This window comes from Balaenoptera physalus (assembly GCF_965194825.1).
Source record: "Balaenoptera physalus genome assembly, chromosome: X".
NCBI classification, from domain to species: domain Eukaryota; kingdom Metazoa; phylum Chordata; class Mammalia; order Artiodactyla; family Balaenopteridae; genus Balaenoptera; species Balaenoptera physalus.
In genome coordinates this window covers 16365601-16387431 of record NC_138903.1, presented here as the reverse complement: position 1 = coordinate 16387431, position 21831 = coordinate 16365601, and the positions used below count along the sequence as shown (strand labels likewise).

Genomic DNA, 21831 nt, shown 5'->3' with positions numbered 1-21831 from the left:
TAATCCCTTATCTGCATTCCAAAAACCAAAAAAAAAAAAAAAATCAGTCTAAAAATTGAATACTTTTTCTAACTTTAAGGCAAATCTCTTTAGAGGCAAATCCTGAACTAATACGAGACCACTGACAGTCTTTGTTTATCCTACTTAGTATGAATATTCATATGTTGTGCTTTAGAAATAATACCTGATTACAGGATGCTAAAGTGACATGCCATATTTCCATTCTAAAATCTAAAAGTTATGAATTCTAGAATACATTTGGCCGCAAGGTTTTGGGTAATGGTCAGAATCCTAGCTTGAAAGTCTAAGCTGTGTAACCCTCAAGTTCAGGCATGTCTGGGAAGGTAGAAAATAGTTTGGGGACAGGGACGAGAAAGATGAAGATGCCTTCAAGGAAGATATGTTTCCTAAGCAAGATACACAAGAGAAAAGAACCTAAATGGGGCCAAAGGGGGAGGGGAGATCCTAAATGCAATACCAGGAGTACTTCTCAGATTATGGTCGTACCTCACAGTGCAGGATCTTAGTTCCCAGACCAGGGATTGAACCCGGCCCGGCAGTGAAAGCGCCAAGTCCTAACTACTGGACCGCCAGGGAATTCCCCTAACCCCCATTCAAACTGAGTTTAAAGAAAAGAGACTATAACAAAACCATGGGCTTGGCAGTAGCCCCAGAATATCTGTAACAAACAGAAAACAAAGTCAACACTCCTTTGCGAAACGGTTACACCAGGGAAATATTCTCCCTACTTCAAGAAAGCTGTGGGAGAATGCTGGAGCACAGATTAGGAAAGGAGAGAGATACTGCCTATCAGAAGGCAGGAAGCAGCAGTAGCAAAGGCTGACAGTAGCATAGCCCACATCAGGGGGGTCAACTGGGAACTGGGTACTCACAGGGCCCATGTCAGAGCATGAAACAGGGGGGCCACCTGGCAGTAGGGGCAACGTGCGTGACATGACTAGGGGACTTCCTGAAGTGGCTGAGAGGCTTGTGGGGGGGATAAATGTCCAGCTGTTCTGCAAATTGGGGCTGCACCAGAGAAGTAGTATTTTGTAACTGTCAGAACTGCTAAAGCCTAGGGAAGCTAAAAGTCTTCAGTCTTATGAAGAAGGTTAACCTGCTTCTCTGCTGTCCCATCTGAGTTACTCCCAAGGTTAGGGTAATCAAACTAAAATCCACCTGTCTCTAAGATCTGCCACACAGATCTCAATACGAAGCAAATAAAATTACTTCTAATAAGGAAGTAATTCAGCAAGAGACAACTATACTACTCATGACCTGATCCTTGTCTGCATTTCCATCCCCATCTCATGCCCTTCTCTCCCTCCCTCACGTTAGTCTTTCGGTTCCCAAAATAGCCCCAAACTTTATTTTTCAAACTTGGGGCCTTTGAGCTTGTTCCCTCTGCCGAGAACTCTCATTATACTACCAGACTCTTTACAGGGCTGGCTCCTTCAGGCTGCAGTTTAAGTGTCACTTGATCACTAAACCAAAGCAAGCCTCCATCTCCATGCTAATCCGAGAGCTCTAGGAGGACAGGTCTAAGTTCTGCTTGCTGTTCAACAACACACACCCAACCACCTAGGACCAGACCCGGCACAGAGGGGATCAATAAATACTTCCTACACGAATGCCTTCACTGGTGCCATGAGGAAATCCTTGCCCATATGTGGCTAGCTCTTATTCCCTTAAAACATGGGAAGCAGCAATGTGATGGCAAACAATAGGCACTTTGCCCTCTCAGTTTTGAGGACACTGCTTTCAATCTTCTCTCTCCAGAACTTTGAAAGGCAGCTTTTCAGACAGTTAAGACAAACTGAATTTATTTTCCCCTATTCACCTCTGCCCCGGTAAGTCTTCTACAATATGTGATTATAAAAAATGGAGGCTCCAGAAAACCGACTGCACCAAGAGTCAAGAACACATATATATTCGGTCATTAGAACGTCCCTAAGCTATGCTGGAGCTGGTTACAAATAAATGGTGCAACAAAGTCAAAGGTAAATAAAGTTGGAATATCTCTTCTAATCAAAAGCTTGGCGAATTCTTGGCACTGAAAAAAGGGAGCTTTGTATCATTAGCAACTTGTGGCAGTTTCACCTTGCTAACAGATAAAGCCGAATGGCCAAAGCAGAATGGCTATCGTAGAAGGAACGTTGGAGTAGGATCTGGGAGACCTAGATTTTGGACCCTTTTAACCAGATAACACTGTAACATGTGACTTTGGGCAAGCCATTTAACTTTTCATTCATAAAATAACTAAATGGGCACTCCTCTGCACCCACACATGTACCCTAAAAAGTCCCATGGCCTTTTCCAAATCTAATAATCCATGATTTCTCTTCATTAAAACCTCATTGATTATGAGCCTAAACCTCACTGAATTTTGGTACTTTGTTATATATATTTATATCATTCGAATCTATACTGACTTTGCTAAACAATGGCTAGAGAGAAAAGGGAAACAAGTCTTCAAAAAGAAGCTCACAAAATCACTTAGCATGCAGAGCCAAAACCACCTCATTTGAGCAGTCATCTTGTTTAGGAAATGAAGTCTCCTCTAATTTATGTCAGTCAAAGTTATTAAAAGTTGAGGTAAGCACTTCGGCACTAAGATTGTAATGAATGGGAACAGGTAGAAAGTGGAGTTATTAATTCCCTAAGTGCAAGCAAAATGCACACTCTTCATTATTTGGAAGTCCTATCATTTTGTTCCTCTGAGTACTTTTAAGGTTCCTGGCCTACCCCCTGTACTTTATAATGAAAATTGTGGCACTAAATGATCAGATGATTGGGAAAAGGAATGAACATTCCACTTACAAATGCTTCTCTCCTCAGAGGTTCAGAAAGTAGCAAAGCTGCTGAGTGAGCCAGTTTTTTAAAGGTGGAAGCACAGCCCACTAAAGAGGGCACAAACACCCCTGCCTTTCAGTTGAAATAATCTCATGGCTTTTTATTTAGGCTAGGCTCCTCCAGTTCACAAATGAAGAAACCAAGTCTACAAAGAATAACTTTCTCAGGGTAAGTGAACGGAATGTCACACCGAGTAGAACACAGGGATGGAGGCACCTTGGTGTAAGGCAGTGAGCGAGCTTTGGAGAGTGAGTCGGAACACCCAAGTCTAGACTCTGCTTCTGCTTAACTATGTGGCAAAGCAGCATGGTGTGGGCGGAAGAAAAACTCAATGAAGATCCTGGGGTCTGTGTCTTAGTCTCAGTTAATCACATACTAGCTGTGGTTCCTCAGCTGTAAACTAGAGTTAGGGTTCTACTAGATGATGCTGAAGGTCCCACCATGTGATTCCTGCTTATGCGCATGTTGATGGACCTGGTCATCAATTACCATGGAGGGTGTTTAGCTTAGTACAGGCAGCAATTATGACAAAGTTATATAAATTCTATTGAGTGATGACTAAATGGCATGGTAGAAGAAGGACATTAAGTTAAAAAAAACAAAAACTAACCTATTTCTAAGCTTGCCAGTAAGGCTGCAAGTTAACACACCTAAAAAGCAAGAAGGGAGATTCAAAGTAAAAGAAAACAATTTTTAAGAATAAAGATCACAGGAGCAAAAGAAATGCAAAGATAAGTAAGTGACGAAAAGAGAAAAATCTAAAGATGAGCAGAAACTCTTCTGTAAAACTATTTTTAAAGAACCGTGGGCTTAGAAAAGAAATCCAGAAATAACTATAACCTACTTTATGAAATCACAAACCTGACATTTTTGTATAGCCAAAGAGGCCCCCCGTAATGGACCTTTAAACAGGTACAAAGTGGGGAAAAGTCAAGCCATCCTTGCACAAAACCATAAGGGTGCCATTTTTGAGTCTGGTTGCCCTGACTGAAGAAGGAACATCAACAGGAGGCAAGTAACATGGCCAGGGGGTTTTGAATGGTGGTGCTGCTGTCATATATACCAAAAATGATGAGAAAACTTAAATCTTCAGAGATGAAGGCCAGGTAAAGCACAATGGAAATGTATTAAACCATGAAAGGTGCAAAATGTTCACCAAATCTTAGAAGAATCCCTGAAGTTTGAAAGAGATCCATTTTGGTCATTAAAAAGAAGTGTGGTGAAATCATGACTAGCCAGAATGCTCAAGCTTAGTTAATTGATTTCTCTATTTAACCAAGGTTTGGAAAGTTTGTCTCAAAGCCTCTCTTACAGAGAAATCCGGTTCTTGAATTTAAAGATTATAAACCCTTGTTTTCTACAAATATACAAAATAAGAGACTGGAGTTCCCCTGATCCCAAGATCAGGATAGAGCTTTCTAGTGTCTGGGTAAAAATAAGGATGAAATAAACTGGAGCAAAGAACAGATGATCAATTAAACATTTTCTCATGATTAAGAACAAAGATGTCCATTCCAAGGGAAAATATTTATCTACAGAAACATAAGCAGCAGCAGAATATGAAATGCAAGCAATTTTATTTGATATAAAAGCAAAGACACAACCTAAATTCCATGTTAACCATGGATTACCACACAGCTCCCTGAGAGTCAGCCTCCTTGCCATGTACGGAGGCCCAGTGACAAGTGGGGAGGATCCCTCCTCACCCCATCACCCATACATTCAGGAAGGACTGAAAAGTTCAAATAAACAGAAGGTGTTGTCACATCAGAAGATCCAAATGTTTGTCAAATATAAATTTTAGACCACAGGACTTCTTCAGTTAAAGGTTAAACAATGTTTTTATTCTTGCTGGTCCAAAGCTATCTAATCTATATCAGTGCTCTTGGATTATTTAAAAAATTGAGGACCGTAGACACTGGCACATGTGTGTACGTGAAAATGATGATCCAATAGTGATAGAAGATTATCATCTGAACATCAAATCTCATTGTGCAAGATTGGAATTATAGGAAAGGTAGGAGGATTAGGCTAACTTTATTATTATACATAGTCTGAAAAGTACCTTTTAACTAAATAATCTCTAGTATCTTTTTGGTCTGTGGTCATTTTTCTCTTCTCAGAAAAATCCAAATATGTACTGAGCAGAATTAATTCTATGGAGGGGACTTCCCTGGTGGCGCACTGGTTAAGAATCCGCCTGCCAATGCAGGGGACACGGGTTCGATCCCCGGTCTGGGAAGATCCCACATGCTGCGGAGCAACTAAGCCCCGTACCCCACCACTACTGAGCCTGCGCTCTAGAGCTCACGAGCCACAACTACTGAAGCCCATGTGCCTAGAGCCCGTGCTCCACAACAAGAGAAGCCACTGCAATGAGAAGCCCGCGCACCGCAACGAAGATTAGCCCCCCCTCGCTGCAACTAGAGAAAGCCTGCGCGCAGCAACAAAGACCCAACACAGCCATAAGTAAATAAATTAATTAATTAAAAAAAAATTCTATGGAGACTTCTGGTCGGTTAGGTATTTATTAGTTAATGTTTCTATGTGGGAATTTACATTAATAGACAAATTTATAATACTATCATTCAGGATATCATTAAGAATTCATTATCTATCTGAGACTCCACATTTGTGATGATGTATAAAGAAGCAAAAGTCATCAAAACAAGAAAATATTAACAAATGAAGTGATCTCAAATAAAACTGTCATCACTCAAACATTCCTTCCTTTTAACAGGTGTTGATTCCCACCAGTGTGTCAAAGTCTTTCAGGGAAAATCACAGGCACACACTGATAAATGATCTGATGGTGTTATATCAGCTAACAACTGGAGAATAAAAAATGAACAAGGATGAAGACAAAAAAACAGGAACATACAAAAACCAAGAGAAGAGTGACAAAGCCTTTTGTATATTTTTAATGACCTTTTTATTGTGGAAGTCATTCACTGACCTAGCCTACAATTTTACTGTTAAAATTGCCCCACCCTGCCAAAAGATAACAATTGATTCTTTTTTCTAAGAAACAGTACATAGTTGCTATTATAATCTAAATTGTGTTAACTATAAGATAAACTTATTTTTATAATTTTAGTTTCATTTTTTCAACTTAAACTCCCGATCTAACTTTTTATTTACTATGAAATTTTGGTTTCCATTTTAAATAGTAATCTATTGTCCTGGGATAATAAGGACTTCTTGAACTAAATAGTGGTCTACCTTAAAATGTTGTTTTAAAAATGTTTCATGCAAATTTGTGCATACATATGAATTTAACAAGAAAACAGGACATTATCATAATCTTTTAAAGCTAACAGGAGGTAATATATACTCATAAAATATTCCTTGATATAATCAGCATAAGAATACTTGATTAGCTTGAACGTGGGTCAGACCAATTTCAGATCCTATTTCAGTTTAACAATGCTTTCACAGGATTATTTCATTACCTTCACGAAGATTTTTAAACATTGGATTTGGAAAAGTCACTACCAAAATATCAAAAGAATATATTCAGAGTACCTAATAAAAGAAATTCATGAGAGCTATATGACAATAAGGGCAATATTATCATGAAACTGTATTTTTTATTATAATTAGCCTGACTAAAATTTAAGATGATAAACTGATACAGAATTAAGTGGTTTACATAGGGGTTGAATGGACATCCTCACCTATACTAGACCATCTATGTACACTTCACACTCCAAAAGGGTGTTTACCACACATTTTCCCTTACTTTCCATTAAGCATGATACTACTCTGGCGGGAGGAAAAGGGTAAAGACAGAAAAGATTGTGTGAGATCTCCCAGGGAGAACTGGAAACAATAGGAAAGTGTGCCTAGAATAGGCTTGGAACTAAAAAGTTATGAATAATTGGATATGTTTTTAGATTCTATTGCTGAAATATTTAGGAAGTGTCCCTCTGGAAGTATGTATAGGTGCACTTACAAAGCTGTCCATCTGCAAAGTGGGTGGGTGATGCGGCTGCATGCCTGTGAGTTATGGCAACTGATAATGGCCCAGCAGAAATGAGGGCAGAGTGGATTCATGTTTTGTCAGCTCAGTGAAATAAAAACTGATCAAATGTTTCCTATAATGTTTAGACTATCCATACACCCCTGGGATGCCAGAGCTAGAAACAATCTCTCTCACCTCAAAATTATACAGAGTCATTCAGGCACTGACTGCTTTCTACTCCGTTTTACTGCTTTTTATTTACAGGTCTTAATTCTGTTAATAGGTCAGAAGTTTCTTGAAAGTATCCGGACCTGATTTACCTTCATTGTTCTTATAGCACCTGGCTCAGTGCTCAATGAATTTTTCTTTTCTTTTTTATTTTTTTTGGCCGCGCCACACGGCATGTGGGATCTTAGTTCCCCTGATCAGGGATCGAACCCGAGCCCCCTGCAGTGGAAGTGTGGAGTCTTAACTGCTGGACAGCCAGGGAAGTCCCCAGTGCTCAATGAATTTTAACAGATACACTACTGATTGCCAATCTGAAGGTACTGTAATTCAGGGACTAAAATATTGTTTAATTGAAGCTAAGAACTGGTATTCATAGGATAGAGGTTGTGAAGAATTGGGTATTTAGTTTTCTTAAAACCAGCAATGACATACATGGCCTAGATTGCACTGCTTTTCAAAAATTTGATGACAATTATTATTTTTGGTGGTAGCTGATGGTTGACAATGTGCCTTACAAGATGAATGCACAGCCAGAAGTCTTTATATACAGGCAAAGGTTATGCTTTGATCTACTGTTGCAACCACTCTTTTTAGTAGATCACCATTTGTCTCCTGGCCACCTGTGGTTAGCCCAAAGCCACTGCTCAAAGAGCTTATTTCCAATGGTCTCCTAGGGGGTTGGCCTGGGGCTATTGCTTCCCACTAGACTACGGGTACATGATTGGAAGCAGGGCTTTTTTGGTTTTTGTTTTTAAAGAACAAGCTAAAGTATTTTTTTGTTGCCTTCTCCTTAAGGCTGCCAAGCCAATGCTAAAATTCCTGGCTGACGTGCTTGTGCTCCACATAACCAGCACATCAGAGCTGGGTTACATCAAATACTACTGCATCTACCCCAGGAGTTGTTAGCGAGGCCCTTTTGTTATTTAATGTTTGCTAAGTCTCTAAGGTAGGGGTGATGAAACTTCACAAATACAGAGGCTGGTGTCTTACAGCACAGTCACTGTGTGCTGATGAAGGTAGGCTATGAATGCCTATTGTCACACTTCCAATTAGATATGAAGGTTGATGCTATGGTGGGGCCTCTTACTCCTGCAGCACTTGTTTTCAAACGGCAGGTTGTGACTCATTAGTGGTGACATCAACGTATTTCATGCCAAAATAGGCACTTATATGAATTTATATGAGCAAGAAAGAACAGAAAATGGAGAATCTCACATTAGTAAAATAAATAATTCTGTGAAACTTTTGCTTCAGTTATATATATGACATTATGTATGAGGATACTGTGTAGGAGGTAAAAAATACTTCTGCTGTCGGATCTCTGTCAAAAAAAAAAATTGAAAAAATGCTGCCTAGAGCTTCTTAAAGGCCATGTGTGTCTTTGTGGTCAGTTTTTCTACTTGGCTGTATTTTGGATGGCCAAGAGTCTGGATTTAAAACCCAATGGCCTAATGAAATGCTTTATTTATTTTTTCTTTTGTACATTACTTTTTTTTTGGTGCACTATTTTTGTTGTTGTTGTTGTTAATCCTTTATTTTAAACTTTCTTGTCCAGGATAGGGTAATTTTAATACTCCATTTGAAATGGTCTGGATGTGTGACCAAAGCCTCCAAGTATGGTATTTCTTCTTGAAAAGCTTTTATTTTCCCAATAAGTTATTCTAAATATAAAACCATTCCCTCTGTACTGTTTACATACCACTTACCTTTGTATTTCTAGCTAACTAGGAAGCAGAGATCGCAGTAACCAATATTGAAGCCTTTAACATAACACTTGCTACTTGTGTGAACCCAGGAAGTATTTACTTCAAGTAAGTTTTATCATTTTAAACTGTTAGTATTTAGAAACAGTGTAAATAGCATGTTTTCTATCCAGCATTTGAAGCAAGATTTCCAGTGTTGACTGTCCCTTAAAACACAAGATGAATTTTCTGATATCATGAGATTTGAAAAGATTCACACAGGAGGAACTAAATGTTTCAAAGCAAAGCATGATGATAATTAAGATATATTTACTGAGATTGAGACCGTAAAATCTGAGGAACAGAGTCTAATCAGCTAGATTTCATCTCTTCCATATTCTATTCACAAAAACTAAATATAAAAAGAAAAAGTATATATATACCTTCACTGTCCTTGAATTTCTTGATTGCCACAATTTCATGCGTTTCCTGCAAAGGAAAAGAGGCAGAAGAAAAGTCATTCTCCAGTGTTTTTCAAACTGGGAATCCCAACTGTCTGGGGGTACATTCTGAAACAGAGTAGCAAGAACCCAGAGAATAAAAAATAAATCCTCCTCTTCCCCAGTCCCTCATTTCTCAGTTCCAAAATTCTCTTTCTTACTACCCTGCAGGCATTGTCAGGGAAGGAAAAGGAGAAGGTGGAGGGGCTGGGGGACGAAGAGCAGATTTGGCAATAGAATATGGATGAACCAGCAGTGTCAATGTCTTGAGACTACGCAAAAGGGCCAGGATGGCTGACAATAGACTGGCATCTATACTGCCATCTGAAACCCAGGGACACATTTAATTGGGTTTCTAAGACCAGAGGAAAGGCTTCTATAATACTTGGTAGTTGCTGGTAGCAGAATACCTCTTCCAAGTCTCCTCCCTTCACTTACCTCTTCCTAACAAACCTATCTAGTTGTTCACCAGCTCTTCCCCATTGATAGCCATTTCATATCCAAAGTGGGATAAACATTTGCCACCAAATACCAATCACCAACTTTCCCCTGCCTTTATTTAGCTCTCCTGAACTAGCAGAAGTAGTTGGTGAGAAGAACCCTATTTTAAACTGAAAACATCACAAATCCTTTTTTCTGGTCTTTTTTGGCTGGAAGACAAGAAAATAAGGGCTGGGAAGGAAATGAAAATGCTAAAGATTAAGTATAACTAGGCTAAATAATTCATGTAAGATATTCTAGTCTATAAAAGGAATAAAAAAGCTTTTGGTAAAATAATATATAGATTCTTCAAAGCCAACATGTCATATAAAAAGGTCTTCTGAATGATTCAGGCCTGTTCTTTTTTACTCTAAGTGGGTATACTTTCAGATCTGTAAGAGCAAATCTTTTATAAAACTTTGTCCCTGCATCAAAACAAAGACTTGAAAAACAGACACAATACGAGGCAATAACCAACAGGGTACAAAATCATTAACTTATTAAAAATATATGCTTTTCTCCTAGATTCCTTACAAAAGCAAAGAGAATCAAATAAGTAGGGGGGGGGGGAAAGAAGTTTTAAAAAAGCTACCATTTCAGTCATTATGCTGAAAGACAAACTCTGAGTTGTAACTATATCTGTAAATCAAACCCTGTTTCTCACCTGCCCGTTGAAAAAAGAAGAAAATACCAGCTTTCATATTGGTGTTACAGGGGGAAAATTATCTGAAAGTGCTATAGGCTATTGAGGAAAAAGATTCTTATTAAGGTTATTATGTTTTTGTTTTTAAGGGAGGAACAGAATTGTAGAGTACAGAGAGCTTTGGGGATACAATTTATTTGTACATCAGCAGACCTTCTGACTTAAACTCAGCCACCCAGGTACTTTCTGATATTGTAACTGTTTCATTATTGAGAAGGAATAACTGCAAAGTCAAAGTGATGTGGAGGAAGATCACCTAGAATATTAGTAGAGGTAGTACCAGGTAACTCTGCTAGGTATGCTACTCTCTCTTAATACACTGACACTGTTTTCTTACCCTGCTCCTTTTCAAATGGCTCTAGCTAGCAACCCACCTGCGGCCTAAGAGAAAGTACAAAGCCCTAGATAAAGAAACTGCTCACAGCACAAAGAAAGGGGCAACAGGATTGCATCCAGGAAGAGAGGAGGACTGCCCACATTTCAACTGAGTGTTGTTTCAGGTACCATTTCATCCTATATTGCACATTTTTTAAATGGCATCCTAAGTGTTAAAACTTTGCCTGATTTTATAAAAGGTCTTGCTTAGGTCAAAACTGTCCACTGATATGACTACATATTTAAATTTATGACTACCATCTTGAAGAAAGAAATTCATCAGATTTTTTTCTCCTGGCATCTCATAAATAGAATTTACAGTATAAAACAGTTGCCCGAAGGGGGGTCAAATAAGATGAAATGTTTATTCTTTTATTTATCCTTTCACCGATACCATGAAAATCCTCTTTCTCAACACTCACACACAGACACATACACACTCAATATGGTTTATACATTTACTTATAGAACGAAGCCAAACAGACGGAAGTCTTCTACATAAAATCCAATGTTTGGTGGAAAACACATGCAATGAGGGCAGAAGATGCTGGGAAAAATTTAACATTTTACTTTTATTCAAACTACTTATAAAAATAATACAAACTCATATAAAAGAACATAAAGGGGTATAAGAGTATAAAAGGAACATAAAAAGAAATAAACTATATAACCCTTCCTAATAACATTTTGGTATATTTTCTTCCAGTAAATTTTTCTCAAATTGGAAGAATTTGAGAACACATATATTGTGCTGTATGTTGCTTTTATTTCACTTGATATTGTATAAGGAACATTTGACCTGTCATTAAATAATTTTTAAAACCACCATTTTTAATGGATGGTTATTTAACCAGTCTATCAATGAACATACTTCAACATCTGCATCTTCATTTCCATAAAGTAAATTCTGTAACTGATATAACTGGGTTAAAGGGTATGAACGGTAAAGGCTCCTAATACTGCCAAACTGATATCCAAAAATATATCATTTTACAGTTCCCTTCAGCAGCATGAGAACCCACGCTACAACCACAGCCAACACTAAATACAATCATTAAAAAAATCTTTAGACACCAATGAGATCAAAGGTTTGCTTCTATGAACTGGTAAGTGAAATAAGGTGTACTAACCTTAATGTTTTTCTTACTGATTCATGAATGTGAACTTGTTGACAAATTTTGTTACAAATATTTTCCCCAGATTGTTGTGGACATGGAATTATTTAGGGTGTTGTTGTTATTGTTGCTGAACATAGTTTATTACTATATAGTCAAATTTACTGATACATGCCTGTTATTAGGTGCACAACTTTTGTGCTCAAACTCCTTACTTAGCTTGTATATGATTAATATTCATCCACATCTATCTGTCTCGATATTTCAATGATTTAATCTTGTTCCTTAAGTCTTTATTCCCTTGTAATTTATTTTAATATGCTATATGGTGAGGGAATCTAAATTTAAATTTCTAAAAACTGAACCAATTTTCCCAGTACCTTTTAGCATGGATTTTTAGTTCTGCTGCATCTTAGCATCCTTATATATATACTCTAGATTTTCTTTCAGAGCTTTATAATCTAGTCTATACTATTGACCTGTTGATTCTTATGCCAGAACCAGTTTAAATTACTGTGACCCTAAGCTGTTTTTAAATTACTCTGGGGTTACTGACCCTGATACTTCTTATATCATTTTGTTAAATAAATCTATTATTGAGAATAGGTTTTGGCTGCTATATTTAATTTGTAATTACACACACATGAGCTATTATATTTAGTCTCTATTTCTTTTTTTGTTTTTTTGTTATCCTCTTGCTATATTTGACCTCTTTTTTTTTTTTGGCCGCGTTTTGCAGCATGTTGGATCTTATTTCCCTGTCCAGGGATGGAACCTGTGCTCCCTGCAATGGAAGTGTGGAGTCTTAACCACTGCACTGCCAGGGAAGTCACCTATATTTGACCTTTTTGTTAATGTATAATGTCCTTGTCTCTTGTAACCTTTTTTAAAAAAAATTAAAGTCTATTTTGTCTGATAATATATAATATAATCACTTGTTCTCTTTTGGTTACTATTTCTGTGGAATATCTCTTTCCATTCTTCCACTTCAACCTTTTTTTCTCTTTGGATCTAAAGTGAGTCTTTCATAGACAGCATATAGTTGGATCATGTTTATTTTTATTATTTTTAAAATTTTTATTGAAGTATAGTCGATTTACAATGTTGTGTCAATTTCTGCTGTACAGCAAAGTGATTCAGTTTTACATATATACGCTTTTTCATATTCTTTTCCATTATGGTTTATCACAGGATATTGAATATAGCTCCCTGTACTATACGGTAGGACCTTGTTGTTTATCCACCCTATATATAATAGTTTGCATCTGTTAATCCCAAGCTCCCAATCCTTCCTTTCCCTACCCCTCTCCCCCTTGGCAACCACATGCCTGTTCTCTGTATCTCTGAGTCTGGATCATTTAAAAAATTTTTTTATTGAAATATAGTTGATTTACACTGCTGTGTTAGTTTCAGGTGTATAGTCTCTATTTCTCTACATATTTCCTACCGTGGTTTTTCACATATTTGACTGTTCAATTTGCATTAAGTTTTTGCTCAGCCACTATTTGTCTTTGGATGGCTTTCTGAGTAAGTATCCTACTTTCCAGGTCTTTACATATATCTGAAAGTCCTCACACGTGAATGGCAACTTGGAAGGCACAGAATTCTCAGGAAGACAACCTTATGTTCTCCACCATCCTCAGGGTCACTGTAAGGTTGTATGTCCTGCAAAGCCCTGGAAAGTGCCATTCACATCATAGATGTCTCAGGTTTGTATGTCTATTAAAGCAAGTTTCCAGTAGTTAGGAGTAAAGTGTCTTGTTGTAACAAAATCCGTACACTAAGATACTTTTCCAAGAAGAAAATGAAGGGAATTCCCTGGCAGTCCAGTGGTTAGGACTCTGCACTTTCACTGCTGAGGGCCCAGGTTCAGTCCCTGGTCAGGGAACTAAGATCCCACAAGCCGCACGGCTTGGCCAAACAAAAAAGAAAAAGAAAAGAAAATGAAAGATCTTAAAAGAAGAATTGCCATTTTCTAATCCACATAAGGCTCCAAACGGGCTAGCGATGCCCTGATGGTCTTCTGGTATTTGTGTTGTAGAAAAGAACTCCGAGGTCAATTTGGTTTTTGTTTGGATGTAGATAACGTCTTCTTTTCTGCCTAGATGCTGTTAGGACTTTTCCTTTTCCCTGGAATGGAAATTTTTAATTATCAGAATATATCTAGGGGAGTGTGTGTGTGTGTGTGTGTGTGTGTGTATTTTGAACTAATAGTACCTGGAAATCAAAGAACTTAGAAAAGTTTTCTTCTAGCAACCTTAAATGTTGTTTCTACTCCTATTTTTCTAATAGTTTCCACTAGAAATCTTGTAACTTTTAGGTTGAACTTTTCATAATTGCTTTATATGTTTTGTTCACTACTGCATCACAAGTGCCTAGAATGGCAGGTGCACAGTAGGTGTTCAATAAATATTTAATGAATGACTATTTCATGAGTGAATTAATCAAAACTGCTACATCAGTTTTGTTCTTTTACTTCTTTCATTTTAGGTTTCTTCATCTTCTTTCCTTATCTCAGCCGACTTCTGCAATTTTTACCTTGTTTCAGCTTGTTATCACTATAGAGGTCATATCCTCCTGGCTTTCCTTCAGGAGACAACTTCATCTGCTTGTTACAAAAAAAATTTTTTTTAGAACTATGTGCTGCTCTTAAATCTTCAGAGCAGTGAAAGACATGCGTAGCCATGTCTTTTCGTAAGCCACACCCCGACTCCCATTTTTAACTCATCCTCGCTAAGATAGGAAGAGATCCACCACGCTTGGTGTCTGGCAGCAAAACAGGTAGTTGGGTTTTTTAGCAACCTCAATTTCAAAGGCAGATTGATGCACCGGAGCCCAATTTCAAAACCTGGATCCTTAGCAAACACCTTTCTCGTTGGGTTGGCTGGTCTGAGCCTGGGCCGCCTGGGCAAGGTTCTCTGAAGAAGCTGTTTGCCCAGCCCACAATCCCTAGCACATCCTGCTCCCACTAATCTTCACCACAGCTTGCCATGGGGTCCATCAATCCTAGGATACAACATGCTGCTTCCTATCCGTCTCTACTTCTTGCCTTACTGCATTTGGGGCATTTTGCCTCTGAAATGATCTGGCAATACAGGTGTTGATGTGGGCTATGGGGGATAGAGAACTCCAGCTCCTGAAGGGTCAGATAAAGTTACTACCCTGAGATAGCTGCCTGTTTCCAGCCCCTGTGGGCATCGGTCCAAGTCTTTTCCTATTCCCTTTGGACAGTTTGCCCTATTCTGGTTCAGAACGTAGAATAGATAGCATGTATTGTTCAATTTATCTCCCTGGACTTTGCCAATGATCTTCAATGTTCAGTTTCTTAGCTTACAGAACTTTTATGAGTTTTTGGTTTTCCTTTTAAATAAATTCATGCCACCACCCTGAGATGCTACATGTAATACAGGTGTAGACAAAGGACAAATATATGAAAAATAACTCGAAAGAACTGTGTTTTAAATTCAATTTATTCACAAAAGCACACCATTGCCCCCACAATGTCTGCAAGAGAATGTCACCAGCTGTAGTTAACAAGATAGGTGTAAATTGCTTACTTGTTTAAACAATGAGTTAGTTAAGAGCTCACATTTTAAATAACAAACTAAGGATGTAATAACATATATAAGTAAACACGAATGATAATTCCATGTCTCACCCTTAATTTTGCCTCAGAATAGGCATTATATTACTTTGGAATGCAGAAAGACAGAGGTTCCTGAATTGTACTACTATCTTCATGAGTGAATAAGCTATATCAAGGCATATAACGTTTCCCAGAATAAATTTCTGCAACTGAAAAATTAGAAAGAGAATGAAAAATAAATTTTGTGAATAGGAACAAACAGAAAAATACCTCTAGGGCTTATATTTCTTTTTAAAATTTATTTTATTTTATTTCTTTTTTGAATTTTATTTATTTTTTTATACAGCAGGTTCTTACTAGTCATCAGTTTTATACACATCAGTGTATACATGTCAATCTCAATCGCCCAATTCATCACACCACCACCCCCATCCCCCTAACACTTTCCCCCCTTGGTGTCCATACGTTTGTTCTCTACATCTGGGTCTCAATTTCTGCCCTGCAAACCGGTTCATCTGTACCATTTTTCTAGGTTCCACATATATGCATTAATATATGATATTTGTTTTTCTCTTTCTGACTTACTTCACTCTGTATGACAGTCTCTAGATCCATCCAAGTCTCTACAAATGACCCAAGTTCATTCCTTTTTATGGCTGAGTAATATTCCATCGTGTATATATGTACCACTTCTTTATCCATTCGTCTGTCGATGGGCATTTAGGTTGCTTCCATGACCTGGTTATTGTAAATAGTGCTGCAATGAACATTGGGGTGCATGTGTCTTTTTGAATTATGGTTTTCCCTGGGTATATGCCCAGTAGTGGGATTGCTGGATCATACGGTAATTCTATTTTTAGTTTTTTAAGGGCCCTCCATACTGTTCTCCATAGTGATTGAGCAGCTTTTCATGTGCTTCTTGGCCATTTGTATGTCTTCTTTGGAGAAATGTCTATTTAGGTCTTCTGCCCATTTTTGGATTGGGTTGTTTGTTTTTTTAATATTGAGATGTGTGAGCTGTTTATATATTTTGGAGATTAATCCTTTGTCCGTTGATTCGTTTGCAAATATTTTCTCCCATTCTAAGAGTTGTCTTTTTGTCTTGTTTATGGTTTCCTTTGCTGCGCAAAAGCTTTGAAGTTTCATTAGGCCCCACTTGTTTATTTCTGTTTTTATTTCCATTACTCTAGGAGGTGGATCAAAAAACATCTTGCTGTGATTTATGTCAAAGAGTGTTCTTCCTATGTTTTCCTCTAAGAGTTTTATAGTGTCCGGTCTTACATTTAGGTCTCGAATCCATTTTGAGTTTATTTTTGTGTATGGTGTTAGGGAGTGTACTAATTTCATTCTTTTACGTGTAGCTGTCCAGTTTTCCCAGCACCACTTATTGAAGAGACTGTCTTTTCTCCACTGTATATCCTTGCCTCCTTTGTCATAGATTAGTTGACCATAGGTGCGTGGGTTTATCTCTGGGCTTTCTATCCTGTTCCATTGATCCATATTTCTGTTTTTGTGCCAGTACCATATTGTCTTGATTACTGTAGCTTTGTAGTATAGTCTGAAGTCTGGGAGTCTGATTCCTCCAGCTCAGCATTTTTTCCCTCAAGACTGCTTTGGCTATTCGGGGTCTTTTGTGTCTCCATACAAATTTTAAGATTTTCTGTTCTAGCTCTGTAAAAAATGCCATTGGTAATTTGATAGGGATTGCATTGAATCTGTAGATTGCTTTGGGCAGTATAGTCATTTTCACAATATTGATTCTTCCAATCCAAGAACATGGTATATCTCTCCATCTGTTGGTACCATCTTTAATTTCTTTCATCAGTGTCTTATAGTTTTCTGCATACAGGTCTTTTGTCTCCCTAGGTAGGTTTATTCCTTGGTATTTTATTCTTTTTGTTGCAATGGTAAATGGGAGTGCTTCCTTAATTTCTCTTTCAGATTTTTCATCATTAGCATATAGGGATGCAAGAGATATCTGTGCATTAATTTTGTAACCTGCAACTTTACCAAATTCATTGATTAGCTCTAGTAGTTTTCTGGTGGCATCTTTAGGATTCTCTATGTATAGTATCATGTCATCTGCAGACAGTGACAGTTTTACTTCTTCTTTTCCAATTTGTATTCCTTTTATTTCTTTTCCTTCTCTGATTGCCGTGGCTAGGACCTCCAAAACTATGTTGAATAATAGTGGTGAGAGTGGACATCCTTGTCTCGTTCCTGATCTTAGAGGAAATGCTTTCAGTTTTTCACCATTGAGAATGATGTTGGCTGTGGGTTTGTCATATACGGTCTTTATTATGTTGAGGTAGGTTCCCTCTATGCCCACTTTCTGGAGAGTTTTTATCATAAATGGGTGTTGAATTTTGTCAAAAGCTTTCTCTGCATCAATTGAGATGATCATATGGTTTTTATTCTTCAATTTGTTAATATGGTGTATCTTGTTGACTGATTTGCATATATTGAACAATCCTTGCATCCCTGGGATAAATCCCACTTGATCATGGTGTATGATCCTTTTAATGTGTTGTTGGATTCTGTTTGCTAGTATTTTGTTGAGGATTTTTGCATGTATATTCATCAGTGATATTGGTCTGTAATTTTCTTTTTTTGTAGTATCTTTGTCTGGTTGTGGTATCAGGGTGATGGTGGACTCACAGAATGAGTTTGGGAGTGTTCCTTCCTCTGCAATTTTCTGGAAGAGTTTGAGAAGGATGGGTGTTAGCTCTTCTCTAAATGTTTGATAGAATCCACCTGTGAAGCCATGTGGTCCTGGACTTTTGTTTGTTGGAAGATTTTTAATCACAGTTTCAATTTCATTACTTGTGATTGGTCTGTTCATATTTTCTTCTTCTTCCTGGTTCAGTCTTGGAAGGTTATATCTTTCTAAGAATTTGTCCATTTCTTCCAGGTTGTCCATTTTATTGGCATAGAGTTGCTTGTAGTAGTATCTTAGGATGCTTTGTATTTCTGCAGTGTCTGTTGTAACTTCTCCTTTTTCATTTCTAATTTTATTGATTTGAGTCCTCTCCCTCTTTTTCTTGATGAGTCTGGCTAATGGTTTATCTATTTTGTTTACCTTCTCAAAGAACCAGCTTTTAGTTTTATTGATCTTTGCTTTTGTTTTCTTTGTTTCTATTTCATTTATTTCTGCTCTGATCTTTATGATATCTTTTCTTCTGCTAACTTTGGGTTTTGTTTGTTCTTCTTTCTCTAGTTCCTTTAGGTGTAAGGTTAGATTGTTTATTTGAGATTTTTCTTGTTTCTTGAGGTAGGCTTGTATAGCTATCAAGTTCCCTCTTAGAACTGCTTTTGCTGCATCCCATAGGTTTTGGATCACCGTGTTTTCATTGTCATTTGTCTCTAGTTATTTTTTGATTTCCTCTTTGATTTCTTCAGTGATCTCTTGGTTATTTAGTCACGTATTGTTTAGCCTCCATGTGTTTGTGTTTTTTACGTTTTTTTCCCTGTAATTCATTTCTAATCTCATAGCATTGTGGTCAGAAAAGATGCTTGATATGATTTCAATTTTCTTAAATTTACTGAGGCTTGATTTGTGACCCAAGATGTGATCTATCCTGGAGAATGTTCCGTGCGCCCTTGAGAAGAAACTGTACTCTGCTGTTTTTGGATGGAATGTCCTATAAATATCAATTAAATCTATCTGGTCTATTTTGTCATTTAAAGCTTGTGTTTCTTTATTAATTTTCTGTTTGGATGATCTGTCCATTGGTGTAAGTGAGGTGTTAAAGTCTCCCACTATTATTGTGTTACTGTCCTTTTCCTCTTTTATAGCTGTTAGCAGTTGCCTTATGTATTGAGGTGCTCCTGTGTTGGGTGCGTATATATTTATAATTGTTGTATCTTCTTCTTGGATTGATCCCTTAATCATTCTGTAGTGTCCTTCCTTGTCTCTTGTAACATTCTTTATTTTAAAGTCTATTTTATCTGATATGAGTATTGCTACTCCAGCTTTCTTTTGATTTCCATTTGCATGGAATATCTTTTTCCATCCCCTCACTTTCAGTCTGTATGTGTCCCTAGGTCTGAAGTGGGTCTCTTGTAGACAGCATATATATGGGTCTTGTTTTTGTATACATTCAGCGAGCCTGTGTCTTTTGGTTGGAGCATTTGATCCATTCACGTTTAAGGTAATTATCAATATGTATGTTCCTATGACCATTTTCTTAATTGTTTTGGGTTTGTTTTTGTAGGTCCTTTTCTTCTCTTGTGTTTCCCACTTAGAGAAGTTCCTTTAGCATCTGTTGTAGAGCTGGTTTGGTGGCGCTGAACTCTCTTAGCTTTTGCTTGTCTGTAAAGCTTTTGATTTCTCCATCGAATCTGAATGAGATCCTTGCCGGGTAGAGTAATCTTGGCTGTAGGTTCTTCCCTTTCATCACTTTAAATATATCATGCCACTCCCTTCTGGCTTGTAGAGTTTCTGCTGAGAAATCAGCTGTTAACCTTATGGGAGTTCCCTTGTATGTTATTTGTCGTTTTTCCCTTGTTGCTTTTAATAATTTTTCTTTGTCTTTAATTTTTGTCAAAAAATTACTATGTGTCTTATATGTCTTCCAGTATTCTCAAGATCCTCCACCTCATAAAAACCATGCCTCAATCAGTGAACAACCATACTGAACACAGAGACTTGTAACCAAAACTCATTCCTGCTACTGACTGTCTAAAGTTCCTCAGTCATTGCTTTTTTCCCAGAATCAACTGTCCCTTCTTCAGATGTTGGCAAAGCAACCGACTGGTATTAACAATCATAAGATTTACTAAGTTATTTTAAATGCAGTTACATAACTTGATTTAATTATGCTTTGGAACAGTGAATTCCCTAAACCAATCATACACTGTTGTAAGGAAGTAGCAGGAGTCATTGTTTTAAATGTTTTGCTCTGTAATTTAAAATATCCAACATGCATTATGAAACAGAACAGAAAAAAATACTGATTTTATTTTACTCTGCTATTCATGGATTAAAACATTCCAAAGGTTATGCTCTACAATTCATTTTCTAATTATTCTCTGAGGAAGCCCTTCCTTGGGAGAAATTCTTTATTTTTTCATCTAGATAGCAGGAATACAACTTGACAACTAAAGTATTTTAAAGTATTTCAATCTGCATTTGGTTTGCAAATACCACACTGTCTAAGTGTTTTCAAACACTGACGTGCTCCTTCAGCAGAAGCAAACTCCTACAAACATAAATATTATCACCTTATAGACAGATATGGTAACTGAAAAAGTATGCTTTATTTTAGGTTATTATTTTTAAGTACTTTTGTGCCGGGGTCTGTGCTGCCCATGTATTATTTCATTTAATTTTCAAACCAATACTCTGAAGAGAATCTTATCATCATGTTCATTTTACAGATGAGAATGTACTGAATTTTAAAGAAGTTCCATAATTTGCCCCAAGATCATACAACTAAGAAGTAATAGGGCTAAATTTTTAAACCCAGGAAGATTGATCCTGGAGGCCAGCTCTCAACCATGGCAATGCTATTCACTGTTGCAAGCCATATATGTAAGTTCTATTGTTGAAAAGGATATATTCTGAAACACACACGCACACGCACGCGCGCACACACACACACACACACACACACACTCTCACTCCTGGGGAGGGGGAGGCATGATTATTTCTCTTCTGTGTTTTCTCAAAAGTACATGTTAGCACCAACAAAACATTTCAAATAGTTTTCTAATGTCTGTTATATTTATACAACTAAAAGAATGTGCAAATATTTCATTGTTTCCATCTTTATCTATATTCCAACTTGTATTTCACAGAATCTTCTCAACTTAGACAAATTGTTTAAGTTATTTTTACATTATGAGCAAAATTATAAAATGGGAGTAAATTCAAGCACAGGATACATTCCATGGCAGGTAGATACAATGGAGCTAATAGAAATACAAAACATTATCCAGGATATGCAATGATAAAAACCAGACTGTTTCCTAAGGAATCCTTTAAAGATCTTTCCTTGACTTGTATTATTTATTACTTGTAAATTACCATAGTCTGCCAATACTAAAAGTTAGATTAACTACTAAATTTAAGTACTGCAGACTTAATCAGGAAAGATTAATACCCAGGGGAGCATTTCAGTCAGTCAGCTAAGAACTATCTATTGGGCCCCTGCCTTATGTGAGGTTTTTTATGTGACATCCTAGGTTTAACAAGAGTGAGTAAATAAAGCATCTCATACATACAGAAGCTTACATCCTGGTGTGTAATAATGCATGATAGTAAGTAAAAATTTATGACAAAAGTTAAAAAGTACCATGAATGTTACATGATATGCTGCAGAAGTTTAAAACAGATTGATCATG

General features: G+C 37.2%; 1 protein-coding gene across 5 annotated transcripts in view; it reads right to left on the bottom strand.

The window, feature by feature from the left end:
• Positions 1 to 21831, bottom strand: part of CDKL5 (cyclin dependent kinase like 5) — a 187423-nt gene that overhangs the window by 63270 nt on the left and 102322 nt on the right. For all 5 annotated transcript variants that reach the window (XM_082446993.1, XM_082446994.1, XM_082446992.1 and 2 more), the window contains one exon: positions 9171 to 9216. In XM_082446993.1, coding sequence (XP_082303119.1) covers positions 9171 to 9216 — 46 coding nt within the window. The remainder of the gene's footprint in view (positions 1 to 9170; positions 9217 to 21831) is intronic.